Source organism: Corythoichthys intestinalis, chromosome 5 (genome assembly GCF_030265065.1).
Source record: "Corythoichthys intestinalis isolate RoL2023-P3 chromosome 5, ASM3026506v1, whole genome shotgun sequence".
In the NCBI taxonomy this organism is placed as follows: Eukaryota; Metazoa; Chordata; class Actinopteri; order Syngnathiformes; family Syngnathidae; genus Corythoichthys; species Corythoichthys intestinalis.
The window spans coordinates 22,118,249-22,132,634 of record NC_080399.1 but is presented as its reverse complement, the minus strand read 5'-3'; the positions used below and the strand labels follow the sequence as shown (position 1 = coordinate 22,132,634).

General features: G+C 37.9%; 1 protein-coding gene across 3 annotated transcripts in view; it reads left to right on the top strand.

The window, feature by feature from the left end:
* dapk2b (death-associated protein kinase 2b) overlaps positions 1 to 13,614 on the top strand; it is a 39,960-nt gene extending 26,346 nt beyond the window's left edge. Inside the window, exons 5-12 of one of the 3 annotated variants that reach the window (XM_057836135.1) lie at positions 2,216 to 2,345; positions 2,421 to 2,469; positions 3,191 to 3,217; positions 3,289 to 3,441; positions 3,645 to 3,690; positions 11,872 to 11,961; positions 12,037 to 12,117; positions 12,774 to 13,614. In XM_057836135.1, coding sequence (XP_057692118.1) covers positions 2,216 to 2,345; positions 2,421 to 2,469; positions 3,191 to 3,217; positions 3,289 to 3,441; positions 3,645 to 3,690; positions 11,872 to 11,961; positions 12,037 to 12,117; positions 12,774 to 12,854 — 657 coding nt within the window. In that variant the 3' untranslated portion in view covers positions 12,855 to 13,614. Of the gene's footprint in view, positions 1 to 2,215; positions 2,346 to 2,420; positions 2,470 to 3,190; positions 3,218 to 3,288; positions 3,442 to 3,644; positions 3,691 to 7,481; positions 11,792 to 11,871; positions 11,962 to 12,036; positions 12,118 to 12,773 lie in introns of those variants that run through there. The other 2 variants (XM_057836134.1, XM_057836133.1) reach the window with 2 other exon arrangements.
* Positions 13,615 to 14,386: the final 772 nt, after the last annotated feature.

The window sequence follows — 14,386 nt, the reverse complement described above, 5'->3', positions numbered from 1 at the left end:
ATGTACACTAAAACAGGATCTCACGTGAAATATAGCTGATGTAAGAATGCCTGTCAGGCTATTTTCAACCACACTTCCTTCCTGTTTGTGAAGGAAGAGGTCCGGCCTCTTAGATACTAACGCCACAAGGTTATCGCATTCGTTTTGCAGAGCCGTGTCGCCCACGTTACACTCTTGAAAGCCGCCGTCCTGTTATTCTGCAGTCGCGGCTCTTCACTTCACATGGTTTTGTTCCAATAGTCAAGTAAACATCAACAGCAGTAGGCATCATGCAGACCCCATATTTTGCTGCGTTTGGCCAATTGTAGCACCGCACTAGTTAAAGAAAAATGTTAACCTTCGAATAAATCTTGAATGCACAATGAAGGAGTGTATTTATTACAAAACTAGCAGTCTAATCCTTATTAGGCAAGGAACCATATTTGGTCGTTGGTAGGTTTCCATGTGTTTAAAATGCTCTCTGTGACGCACCCAAAAATCAATTGCCAATTACTGTGTATTCTCACACTCCTTTTATAATGGCATTGACCAATTTTTGGTACCTCATTTCTTTTCTTCACAAACGATCTAATTAAACACTCTCAACCGAATGGCAAAAAAAGAGATTTTTTTTTTGGTAGTTTTTTGTTCCTGAAAAATGAACAAAATAGGAGGGATGGGTTTGAAATTTTTTTAATTTGATTTCACGTAGAAGCCTGTGATGGGATAATAATTTGTCATCAACCTGAAGATAACCACTGGATTGTTTTTTCTTAATGCTTGCACCAAAGGTCCATTGGAGAAGGTATTTTGTGTTTTTATTGTTTTGTGACTATTTTTAGTAATTAAAAAGTAGAGTTGTCCAATATTATCGGGTTACCGATAAAAAGCATTTTGAAATGACATTGGTTTTCCGTGATCGGTTTTGGGCCAATATCCGTATGGCAGTGCCTTATTGACAGGGGTGAAAGTGGCTAGAATTTCTTGCCGGAACTCCCCGACGTGAAGGTCGCCACAGAGCCAGAAATTTTGTTTATTTATTTATTTTCTTTTTTTTTTGGGAGGGGGTGGGGGGTTCAAACCTCCTAAAACTATTGAAATGCAAAGAAAACGGTTCTTTCTATAACACATACAAAATTAAAAGTTAACAAAAACAGTAATAACACCAACCTCCATCTACTAATTTTAATTTTTCCTCATTTCCTCACATTCTAAATGCCAAATCTCAATTTTTACTACTTAAGAACATAGGATGTATATTAAAATTGAAGTTATTGTAAACATTTACTTTTGCTTTTTTTTTTTTTTTTAATAATAAAGATATAAGTAACATACATTCAGAAAAATAAGTACAAATGACTTATATTATGCAGAGTGAAATGGAATATATTTTGAATATCGCGCAAACATTGACTTTTTTAAATCATAAGGAAATGAATAAGTAGCCTAACATAAATGAACAAATATAAGTCCAAAGTGCACATTGACAGCTAAGATGTTCTGAATCTCCCCATCAGAGCAAATAAAACTAAATATGATTAATAAGCTTCCTCAACTCTTCTACATAGCGTTTTGACAGTTGCCGTCATATTTTTGGAATCAAAGCACTGTGTACCGAAACAGCATTCCAGCCCTGAATCTTATACCGGAACTGCGTTCCAGCCCTGAATCTTATACCGGAACTGCGTTCTTGACCGTTCTGGCCCACTTTCACCCCTGCTTATTGACACTTGGCACTCGTACTTGATCTAAAAAACTACAGTATGTTTATACTATTTTGATTTCAATAATAAACAAAGTGGTGCAATATAGGAACTTTTTCAATAACTTTACTTGGAGTTGTTCTCATATTTTTCACAGAATGCTTATTTAGAAGACCTTGAAGTTGTTACATTTATCATTATGAAAGCATCCAGTATCACATTACAATTAACCATAATATGTTAAGTCCATGACCGCATATACCGGTATCGATTTAATATCGGTATCTGATTTTTGGAGTTGGACAATATCATGTTATCGGTTAAAAAGTAATTATTGGACAAGTCTATTTAAAGGAAAACTTGATTAACGTTCATTTAGTTCATTTGAATCTCCACCATGTCCACATGGATTGGACGTCTAGTGCCATCAAAGGGAGCCAATGAGTTAAATGAGTCCACAATAAAAGGTTAATAAAACTGGGTAGTAATGAGGTGTCTTGACAATTATTTCTTCTGGTATTGTTGTTCTTCAGCCTGAAAATATAATGCTACTGGACAGGAATGGTCCTCTTCCCCGCATCAAAATCATTGATTTTGGATTAGCACACAAGATGGAAGATGGAGCAGACTTTAAAAATATTTTTGGAACCCCTGAATTTGTTGGTAAGTGTTTTTTGCTCTTTATGTCTGTTAAAAAAAAAATAATCAGAATTTTTCTTTTAAATTTGTTTTTTCCAGCTCCAGAGATAGTCAACTATGAGCCCCTGGGATTGGAGGCAGATATGTGGTGAGGTTAATCATACTTAATAATTTATTGTGGTTAGCACGCCTGCCTCACAGTTTGGAGATTACAGTGGTATGAAAAAGTATCTGAACCTTTCGAAATTTCTCACATTTCTACATAAAATCCCCATCCAATGTGATCTGATCTTTGTCAAAATCACACAGTTGAAAAAACGGGGACACTGAAGCAATTAAAAATAGAACGTATTTATACGTTTTTGGGAGCAAATGAGTTAAAGATGGTTTTGTATCCTTTCCCAGCTTTATACAAATAAACAATCTATGATCGCAAGTCTCCGAACAGTTCTTTTGACTGAGCCATGATGCACATCAAGACAATTTTCACCAGGTGTGTGTTTTATAGTGGGCAGAGCAGCTTTAAACCACTCATCAGTGATTGGGCACACACCTGACTTAAATTTTTTGGTAAAAATTGGTTTCAGTTGCTCTTAAAGTCTCCTTAGGCAGTGGGTTAACTTACTTATTTTCCCCGTTCTGTCATTGTTTACATGCTATCCTCATTAAAATATAAAAACGTATAAATGTTTGGGTGGTTTTAGTTAAAGCAGACACTGTATTTTCATCTGTGTGATTTTGACAAATATCAGATCACATTTGATGGTGATTTTATGCAGAAATGTGAGAAATTCCAAAACGTTCAGGTACTTTTCTATACCACTGTAACTCGTCAATATATGACCATTCCTTGTACTGTGTTCTAACAGGAGCGTCGGTGTCATCACGTATATTCTGTAAGTTTAACAACAAACTTAAAAGATACCACAAAAAGACAATCCAGTAAATTCTAATGTATATTTTTCAGTTTGAGCGGAGCGTCACCTTTTCTCGGCGACACAAAGCAAGAAACGCTGGGGAACATCTCGGCCATGAGTTACGAATTTGACGAGGAGTTCTTCAGCAACACCAGCGAGTTAGCCAAGAGCTTCATCAGACAGCTGCTAGTGAAAGACACGAGGTACAACAATGGTTCTTGTCACAATGCAAGACTTGGAATTTCACAAGGCGTCTTGTTCTCATCGCTTCGCATGTGTTTCTCATCGTATTGCACCTCCAGGAATTGAAAGCGAACCTGTGTGCGTTAGGATGAGCGGGAACCTGAGGGGGTTTGCATCACTTGTGCTTGAGGGTGTTTACTCAGCTGCATTTTCTGCGTTTTAGGAAACGGATGAGCATACAAGACGCCTTGAACCATCCTTGGATTAAGGTACTGTGTGTGCGCTTGGCTTGTGCTGTGTTGTGGCTGGAAAACAGCATGCCACTTGAGTTAATATACCAAAACATACATAGAGTGACTTTTTCACCACTCTATTATGTACAATTGTTCTGTTGCGATTCAATAAATGTTCAGATCAGGCAGTTTTGAAGCTATTTGTTGCTAAGAACATCTAATTTTGAGTGCTTAACCGGCTATTTCCATTGCAATTTGGGGTAAGGCGTACTACGGACTAGGAGGGCCAAAATTAACTAAATTCCAAATTAAATATTTAAACGTGTCATTAACATTTTATTTATTTATTCATTCATTTATTTTAAATGTAAATATTGAAATGTTTAAATACTGCAAATATTGAAATAAATAAATACATGTTAAAATAAGTAAATATTGAATTAGGCACCTCCCTTAGGCATATATGAGTCACCATGAGCAGCGGCATAAAAAAAAAAAAAAATTCAATCGTTCCCTAATAAAATCCCGATGAATTATTTATATATGTAAGTATAAAAAAAACTTAAAAGGGCTATAAAGTTCTCAGATTTTATGCTGAATGGACAATAATCATCAAATGCAGAGATAATCACTTATATTCCCGGGATCAATAGAAATATTTAAACATATCATAAAAATTTTTGCCCGAAATAGCGACTTAATTTATTTTTATTTAGTGCAATTATGACGTAAGTTTTCAACAGCTACTAAATCACTCAGTTTTTAACATCAGAAACTTAATACATGAGGAGAGCATGCAGAATCATCTTAATTTTACTCAACAAAAGCAAATTTAGCATTTTTCTATTTACAATCCCAATTTATTTAGGTTGAGTTCCGATGTCACTGTTGCCTCAGCACGTCTTGCCGGCTATCTGCCCCTCGTCGTTTTTAGATTGAAATGTTACATAAAATAAAACACGTAAAAGCCAAATTGTTTTTTGTATGGTTCATTAATGTCTAAATTACTAGTTTTTTGCCCCAAAAACCAATCTACCAAGTGCGATTACACTGCTAAATTTGCACAATTCTTGCACCGAGATTTGAAGCTGTCTATAGCATTTTTAAAATTGTAGTCTTTGTTATTTTATGTGTATGTGTTATCTGTTGTTTTGTTATCTGTGTGCTCACCTGCTGTAAGATAAGTTTCCCCTTCTTAGGGGACAATAAACTTGAACTGAACTGAACAAAAACGGGCAGTTGGCTGAAAATTACTCCATAATTTGAATGTAAAGTTACGCTATTGTGTATGAATAGAAAATCCAACATGGTGGCGATCACAAAACAAAAAGCTTTTTAAGTTGAAAATTTTTGTAAATAAATGCGTAAATCTCAGAATTTCTATAGACCCCACTCACCAACGTCACACAATGACGTGTCGCTGTATCCAGCCACCATATTGTCCGTCATTGTTTATCCGTATTCTCAATGGTTTCAATTTGTCGTGCAATTTATAGTGCAATTCATGGAAGCCCCGGTGATTTCAGAAGGCTGTAAACTCATTGGATGCGTTGCATAAAAGGCGTTATGTGGAAAAGCTTCAGTCTATCCATTCGCCAGATCCATATTTGATGCCTAAATCGATATTTTTCGACCCGCTGTCTTCACCGTCTCTGCTACCCTGATATCTACAACTATCTTGTCCACAAAAACTCAGCCTATTCTCACAAAAGTTTGAAAAACTTTTAAGAGCAGCACTCTAAGCAACATTACCCCGTGTGACCCTTCCAATTTTCTAAAATGGCGACAATCAATACCAAAAAAAAGTTGACTGCGATGGCCGACGCCTCAAGGATAGGTGGATATTGGACTCTTTCTTCAATAAAATACGCAACAACTGTGTCTGCCTCATTTGCAAAGAGACAGCCGCTGTTTTCAAAGAGTTCGATGTGACGCGATATTTCCAGACAAGACACGCTGACATGTACGACAACATTACAGGAAGATACGCAGCGAGAAATGAAAGCAACTTGAAGCTAATTTAATTTCACAGCAGCAGTATTTCGCAAGAGCCCGAGGGTCGAAAGAGAACGCCACAAATGCGAGATTGTTGAAATTATGAATTAAAAAAAATAATAATAAAGCAAATGTGACACACAGAAGGGCTTGCTAAAATTTCTTTAAATGTATTGTTGTACATAAATCAGCCCAGGTAGCCCCCCACATTTTTAGCACACCAAATCTGGCCCCCTTTGCAAAACGTTTCGACACCCCTGTTTAACTGATGATCCGTAGACGATGCCAGCTTCTTTCACTTGTTACCAGCTAAATATTATTTAAAAAATAATGATGGTGGAAGAAATAAGCGTCTTGAATTTGAAGCTGTACGTTGTCGGCGATTAGCCTCGCAATGATCTTAATTGTGGTTGTCAGCCCCTAACCCTCTAAATCAGGGGTGGGCAAACCGGTCCTCGAGGGCCACAGTGGGTCCTGGTCTTTGTTCCAACTGATTCAGCACACACAGTATAACCAATGAGGTTTCAGTGGAAACAAGGAGCACCTGACTGCAATCAACTGATTGCACTTGTAAGAAACCAGATTGGTGAAAGGCTGTCCTCATGATGGGTATGAACAAAAACCCGCACCCACTGCGGCCCTTTGTGGAATTAATTGCCCACCCCTGCTCTAAATATATATTAAATGCATCTTACCAGATATAAAATGACTGCTACATAATCTGTGGTGATCGTTTGGTGCCCAGTTTTGTCGCCGAATTGCAGCAGTCCATCTCGCTCTCCTCTCGGGTCTCTCGGAATACGGTAGAACTTCAAGTCTCTCCGTCTATCTTCTCTGTTACTGCAACCAACCGCCACACACACCTTCACCATTTTGATTATTAATGTTAACGAGCAGAAAAACACGCCATAATAGGAGGAATTTACGTAGTGGTAATGCGTAAACACGACGAGCTGACGGACAATATGGCGCGGACACGTGGTTGTGACCTCATGTGTGTGGGGTCTATAGATATGGACGTGAAACAGTCTAGATTCTGGTTAAAAGCAAAAAAAAAAAACGGGCCATTATCATTCATTTTACATAAATATTTCCAGCTAAAGTTACGCAAATTTTTTCCATTCATTTCATTTATTGCACAACGTTTCAAAGTGCATGGACAGTGCTATTTTATATAATAATTACCTTGAATCCTCGACCAAATCACTCTTGAGCCTCTTCTGCCTCTTGTATGCACTAAAACATTCATCCTGTTTCCACCTAAATCCGGCGTTAGAACGCAACGTGTGTTTGCGCTTATCGGAGTGAAAGCTTCCACAACACTCTGCCTGGCCCGGTCCCCTACGGGTATCCGTGGCGCAATGTCTGTAGGAGCTGTCTCGTCAACTGATAGTGAAGTCTATGTATAAGTGTACTCATTCACTCAATTTAAAAATATATAATTGCTATTTATATCAGATGCGCTGATACAAAACAGCTACTTGATCAGCATGAACCAAAATGTCATTTTCATTACATTCATTGCATGTTATGTAATTGTTTTCTTGGGGAAGTGAGTCCATAATATAAGGAAGCCCTGATTACCATTTCACACCTATTCAACATGTGTAACAAACTGTCTACAGAAGGGCATGCTATTACTGTTTTTGTTTTGTCAACGTGTGATAAACCAAAAATGCTCTGCGGCTGCTCCTACTTGCCTTGGCTTCTGCTGTAGGCTCACACACTAATCCTACAGAGCCACATCTGCTGGAATCGCCACTGCGTGTGTTGTGGAGCTGTGACGGTTAGCCGACTTCTGACTCAGTGTTCCTCTATCCTTGTGTCTGAAGTCTGGCGGGCGCGCACCGCAGAGCGCCGCCGAAGAGGCGGAGCAGCTGAAGACCGAGCGTCTCAAGGAATACAACATCCACTCCCACTCCAGCATGATCCAAAACAACACCTATGCCGCCTTTGAACAATTTGCCCAGGTGGTGGAGGATGTCGGATTGTTGGAGACAGAAGTGAAGCAGGTGGCGGGTGTTCACCGCAGCTTGCGAGGTGACCTGGAGACATTGCTTGCCGTTTTCGATGACAAAGAAGCTTGGTACAAAGAGGAGAACGAAAGCAACAGGAAGCAACTCTCACAGGTTGTCTATGAGTATCGCACAGTAGAGGCAACAAGAAGGCTCCTGCGGGAGGATGTGACGGGCCTGGGCACTGCCTTGGACAGCATCAGCGGCAAATACCAGCAGAGGCAAAGCCAAATGGACGCTCTGAGGCTGGAGCTGAATTCGGAGCTGCAATGGCTGCAAGAGGTGGTGCACTATCTGGATCCGCAGAGAGCACACAGCAGCAATTTGGCTGAAGTGTTGAAAGAGCAGCCACATCAGAAGGAGCTCCATCCTGTGGCCCAACAACCTCTCACCAAATCAACTTAAAAAGGGACTTTTATTGTTTACATGGAATTGACTCTGAATATGCTTTGGGAAAGTCATACATTGGTCATGTAACGGTCTAAAAATGTCACAGAAAATATACACTACACTGATAAAACTAAAAATGAACAATAATTATTTCCTCTAAAGTAAACGTACGTACGGTGATCCCTCGCTACTTCGCGCACTTAGTCAAGCGCGAATTTTTTTCCAATTGAAAAATAAATAATTAAATACAGATGAGACGGCCCGACCCGATCACATAGTCTCACTTTCCTTTTTGCTGCTCTTTGCTGGTCAGGCAGTGCACTGGAGTTGCTTCTTTAATTAACGATGATTGACAGATGTGTAATGTTTGATCTTGCCACAGATGTTTGGAAGCCAAAGCTTCAAAGCGCCGTATGCGTCAATCATCGTTTAACTTGTTAAACAGTTGCTGTGGCAACTCATTGTGTGTAAGTGAGCAGCTTGAGCAGATTTGAGTGGACTCACTCAATGAAGCGTTCAATAAAGACAAGCATTTTTCTACTTTATTCTTGTTTAAAAAGGATTTGGTGGGACTGTAACATGTTTGAAGTGCTGAAAAACCATTCATTAAAAATATATACATAATTTAAAAAATATATATAATTAAGAAAAAAGTTAAAAAATGTCACATATGTACATGTGTCTTTCAAATGCTAAATCTGAATAAATACATTATACACACAAAAAAATTAGGGGGGGGCGCTACTTCTTGGTTTTTCACTTATCGCGGCTGGTTCTGGTCCCCATTAACCTTGAAAAACGAGGGATCACTGTACTGTAAATCTTCTATTGTTTGAAACCACCATTAGCATTTGCAGTGTTTTTTTCACGTGCGTGATGTGGGGCATTAACTACCAACAAGTTTGCGATCTTACACTCTGAGGCGGGGTCTCAAGTTTGCGGTCCGGGGCCAATTGGGACCCGCGTGAACAGTATGTTATGGCCCCCTACTTGACATTTAAGTGTTTGTGTATCTAGGATTTTTTTTTTTTATAATTACTTATAGTTCATGACAATTTTCAGCTGTGTTGGTCAAGAAGTTAGCCAAAGTGACATCAGGTGGTAGGAAAATATGCCCTATCACTCAATCAAAACCCACCGTGGAGAGAAAGGTTGGCGACCAATGTAGACAATTTCAGGAAAAGTGGGAAGCAGAATTTTTTTTTTGGTTGAATACATGGGCATTCTGACCTAGATTTGTATTATTTTTATATGCACACAGAAAGTTGATACTTGATTCTTTTTTTAATCCAGATATTTCTTGTTACAAGCCAGTATTTGTAGTAAAAGCATTTCAAATTGGTAAATCAAGAGTATTTATTTCGAGCATTTATCTACATGGTTACCATGCCCAAAGTGCTTTACATTAGCACACATTTACCCGTTGACGCACATATTCACACACCAATGATGCTGCCGACCCACTGGTTGCCAAATCAGTGCCTTGCCCAAGGCCACTTAAACAGTGGGCAGTTGTCGGGGAATCGAACTGCTGACTTCTCAGTCCTAGGACAATTTGAGCCATCAACTGCGCCACTGCCGCCACCAGTTTGAATTTTATTTTGAATCTTACAGTATATGTTATCATGTTACTGATATTTGATGAACATGTACAGTAAACATCCTATAGGTGTGTGTCGTATGAATGAACTAGTTCTTAGACGTTGACGGGGTATTGTGGAGGCTTGAAAATTAATGATGTTCCCATTGTATTTACATTTTCAAAATGTTAAATACTTTGTCTAATTCAAATTTCACTCCATAATGTCTAAATTATGTTTTTTACTTTATGTACTGTAATAAATTACAATATTACTCACAAACAAGGGCATAGGTTTGCATAGAGACGGTTGGGACATAACACTACCAACTTTTCAGGATGCTCATATTGTCCCCACATACTTTTAAGCAGCCTTATTTGCAATATAGAATGAGTTCGGTTGTATAGGTAATTTAGATTGTCTTCCCATACGTTTTAAGGATAGAATTGACTGTACCATTAGTATTAAGTGAATTATATTCTTTATGTTCAGACTTACATCGACCCCTTTTAACTTGCTGAATATGCGGGTCCATTTTTCCCCCCTCAAAGCACGTTTGATTAGCTGATGACTTGCATTTATTTAAAAATATATTCATTTATTTTCTATGTTATTTATCTAAATACAGACATTTTTTTCAGATAATCCTACTTTAACCATAATCGGGTTAAAAGTTTTCATTTTTGTTGAGTTTGGCTGCACTTGTGCACATAAGCAGTGGCGTTTTACCATTTGTATTTATTTTAATGTCAATATAATTTATGTTTAAATATTGTAGTTTAAATTTTCTAAAAAAATCCACACATTTCTTCTGGAAGTTTTCAAAATATTTCTTTAGCAATTTTTGAAAAAAAAGGTTTGAATCGCACGGTGCATCAGTTTTTACAGATTTATTTTGCATTGATCATTTAGCCTATCAATTAATTAGGTTCATAAACGTGAGAAATGTTGCCCTGACCCCCTGTTCCCCCAATCTGTTTGGACTTAATAATGTCCCGTACCCAGCAAAAAGTGTACGTGCAGGTTATGCTCTTATATTGTCCCTCCACTGAGACCAAACCTACGCCCTTGTCACAAATGTACTCTACAGACGCACTGTGAAGTATGGGCCTGTTCGGTTGACCACAAAGCTGAGATACTTGCAGAAAGTCATAACTTATTCTATTGTATGGGTAGCGGATACACATTTTAATCTTGTTTATTTACTGACACTGTAAATTTCTTGCATATCTGAAGAAATTATTTGTTGTAATTAATTTTAAAAACTAACTACTAAATACAATTGAGTTAAATTAGATAATTTCCTGATCATCTTGCACACTAATGTGCTACGGCACAGAGGATGGAACTGGTGTAAATGAAACGGAATGCACTATATACATGATGTTTTTATTGTACAAGTACTGTAGAAAAACACATTACATGAGCAAAAGCACAATGACAAAGCGGTTAAGGAATCTGCCTTTAAGTCTGTTTTGACAGGCTGCCCACCCTTAACCTCATGACATGAAGCGCTATTAGAAAAGATGGATAATCGTATCAGGAAAAATCTTGTGCACTGGAGCAAGGAATTCCCAGAATATAAATGATACGTCTGCATTTGTAGTTTAACATTAGTGTCACAACCTTGTGGATTATTATTTTTTATTTTTTTGTATTGATGAATGGTTTCTTATTTTTGGAGCAATAAGATGCATTACCAAACACGATTGATGACTTTGATAGCTTTTCTGTTGTGTTATGAATTATTGGTGGCCTCACTGCGGTCTGAATATGAGATCGTAAAGCCAGTCTTTCCAATGGAATGCCTTAGAATTACACATTTGTATTTTTCATTCCATTTTGTGATTCCGTACTGTATTTTTCTGCCCTTCTGTTACGGCACTGATTTATTTTTCCTCAAGTGGAAAGACCACTGAAATGTGTTGTTTATTTATTTAACTTATTAATTTATTTCTTGGCTTTATTTGGGAGATTTCCAAAATTTTGAAACTGCATGTAACGGATGCACAATGCTTAAGATGCTAATATTTTGTGCACTTTTTTTTTTTTTTTTAAACTTCTGTGTTAAAACATATGTTGTTTTTAAACACATGAAATAAATATATTCAAAAAAACAATGTGTCGTTATTTTTTGTGTGTCTAAATTATTCTCATATTCCAATGTTGATGAATCTATTACTATATTGTGCATAAAATATCTAATTTATCATTCTTGTCATGTGTTTCCGCCACAGCCTCACAATACCAGACAAGCTATGGTCAAGAGGTTGTCTGTGGTCAACTTAGAGAACTTCAAGAGGCAGTATGCCAGGCGCCGGTGGAAGGTAGTTTGAAACCACACTGAAATTTTATGGAGGACAAAATTGTTAATTGTACCATTTCTTGATTTCTTTTTATAGCTCTCATTCAGAATTGTGGCTCTGTGCAACCACTTAACACGGATCATGAAGAAGGGCCACAAACTTCCAGAACAGGATGGGGTAAAAATGATCGTTAACCACTGTTGTCACAGATTACTTGAAAAAGTGATTTAATTACTGATTACACCTCAAAAAAGTAATATTTTAACTTTAGTAATTACTTTATTATCAAAGTACATAAGTTACTTTAAAAGTAATTTATCAGTTACTTTTTACCATTTTTTTTCTCCTTTTGCTGCCTCAACATAAGAATGACAACAGAAAAATGTCATCGCAGGTAATTGAATTTTTCACATAAGGCTTAATCTTTTAGTTAGCGTTGAAGGAATCTGACCTTCTAGCCAGACCGCCGGAATCGCGCCAGCCAAACTGCCACACCCGCACTGGCGCAGATCCAACGATCCGGGCCGGCGAGACCCCGGCAATCCGGCCAGAAGTGCAAACTCCGCACGTTCACCTTAGTCTTAACTCTTTGTACTGACTCCATTTTGAAAGGTTTAAAGAAGGCTCAGCCAAAACAACTTGACAATTTATTCAGGTCGACAGTGATCAAAACGGCAAGGCGAAACAGACTCAGGGGAGGAGGCAAACTCGTTCCAAGATTACAATAACACGTTACTTAGTAACGCTTTACTGACAACACTGTTGATATCTTTGAACTCAGCTACCCCACTCATTATAACACATTTGTTAACTGGGCCATGTGTTCATTTCAGAGGGATTGTGAGAGTGACCAGGAAGAAATTGAAATCCTGAAGAGGCGACCCAGGACCAGAAAGAGAAGCAGCACTTCCTGAACGAAGCAACTTCAAATATGTCTGTCCTCAATGTTCCTGTTGCGAGACACTCACTCATAAAGCACGCATACAAACACACACTGTATACACACATATGTGCACACTGCAGCTGTTACTTCATAAAGAACCAGCCTATGTGCTTGTTTTATCTCTGCAACCAAGCTCGGCGCTATAATCTGCTGGCATGTTACATAGCATTTTTAATTTAGAAACTACTTCTTTTTCTTGCTCTAATAGAATTACGGTTGACACGAACTGATGAGACCGTGTTACTTCATGTCCTCGTCACTGATGTAGAGAGCTTCCGCTAATAACGCGCAGTCTTAATAATCCTTCAGCTGCTGAGTGCTGACAGGGGGTCCCATTTTTTAATGGGTGTGCTGCAGAGAGATTGGTCCAAAATGTGGTTCCATGAACCCGTTACTGGCTGAGGAACAATATTTTCTCATTTTAAAACATTCTGTAGGTTCAAAGTGGACCTGTAATGCCTTGAAATGAGGCAATAAAATCATTTTTTTTCCCATTAAGGAAGAAAATAGTGTTTTAAACAAAAAAGTATTAATTATACAGTACATATGGAAAGTAATTTCCACAACGTAAGCTCTTAATACAATTGTTTGATACATTTTAACGTACTGTATTTATGTAAATATGAATATCAGCCAAACGTCTTACGTGTTTGTTTTAAACACAAATGTGTCTATTTGCTGTTTCTTTGTACTTTTTATTGAAATGGTGTTTAATAAAGTCTTGAACATGACTGTGAGTGATGTGATGACATTTGAAGCATATCACATTTGTGACGGATATGCTTCATTGAGCCAAGTTGTCGCTTGCTCTTACAAGAGTTTGCTTGTTTGGGTGCAGTCACACTGAAAGCGATTGCAGTGATTGTTCTAGCTGAGCTGAATGAATGTCTGGCAGCGGCTCAAAGTAGGCCACTGCCACAAAGACACTAAAAAGGCAGACAATTCCTCACCGCTTTGGTACACTAAATGATGTCATGCCAGTAGTTAAAAAATGGTGAGAATGCCGAAAAAATTTAAAAATGACCACACTATAGCAATTTTACATGCAGAAAACAAATTTGGCGATCAAAAACCACTGTCTCTTCTACCATTTCATTGTTATTCTATCCATCAGGCAAAGCCCACTTTTTCTCAGAAATTCTGGTTGTGACGTCACAACAACAAATGGATGATCATGCCTAGCTTTCTAGTGCTGTGCTAGCTAGTAAATAATTACAGAATACCATAATATAGAGTGACCAAACGTTTTCTTTTGCCTGGGCATGTCCACTTTTTACATCCTGTCCGTGGCGTCCGGCGGGGTTTTTAAAATTAATAAAAATGTCGGTTTTCATTATTTTTCACGGGTGTTGAAATTGACTGACGCTTTGCACAGAATACTACGATACTGTGCTGCCTGTGATGTGTTCCTAGAAAACCTGCCCAGTTGTTTAGACATTTTTTAAGCTCAATAGGTATATATTCAAATGTTCATGTACCCAAAATAATAAGTATAGTTTAGTA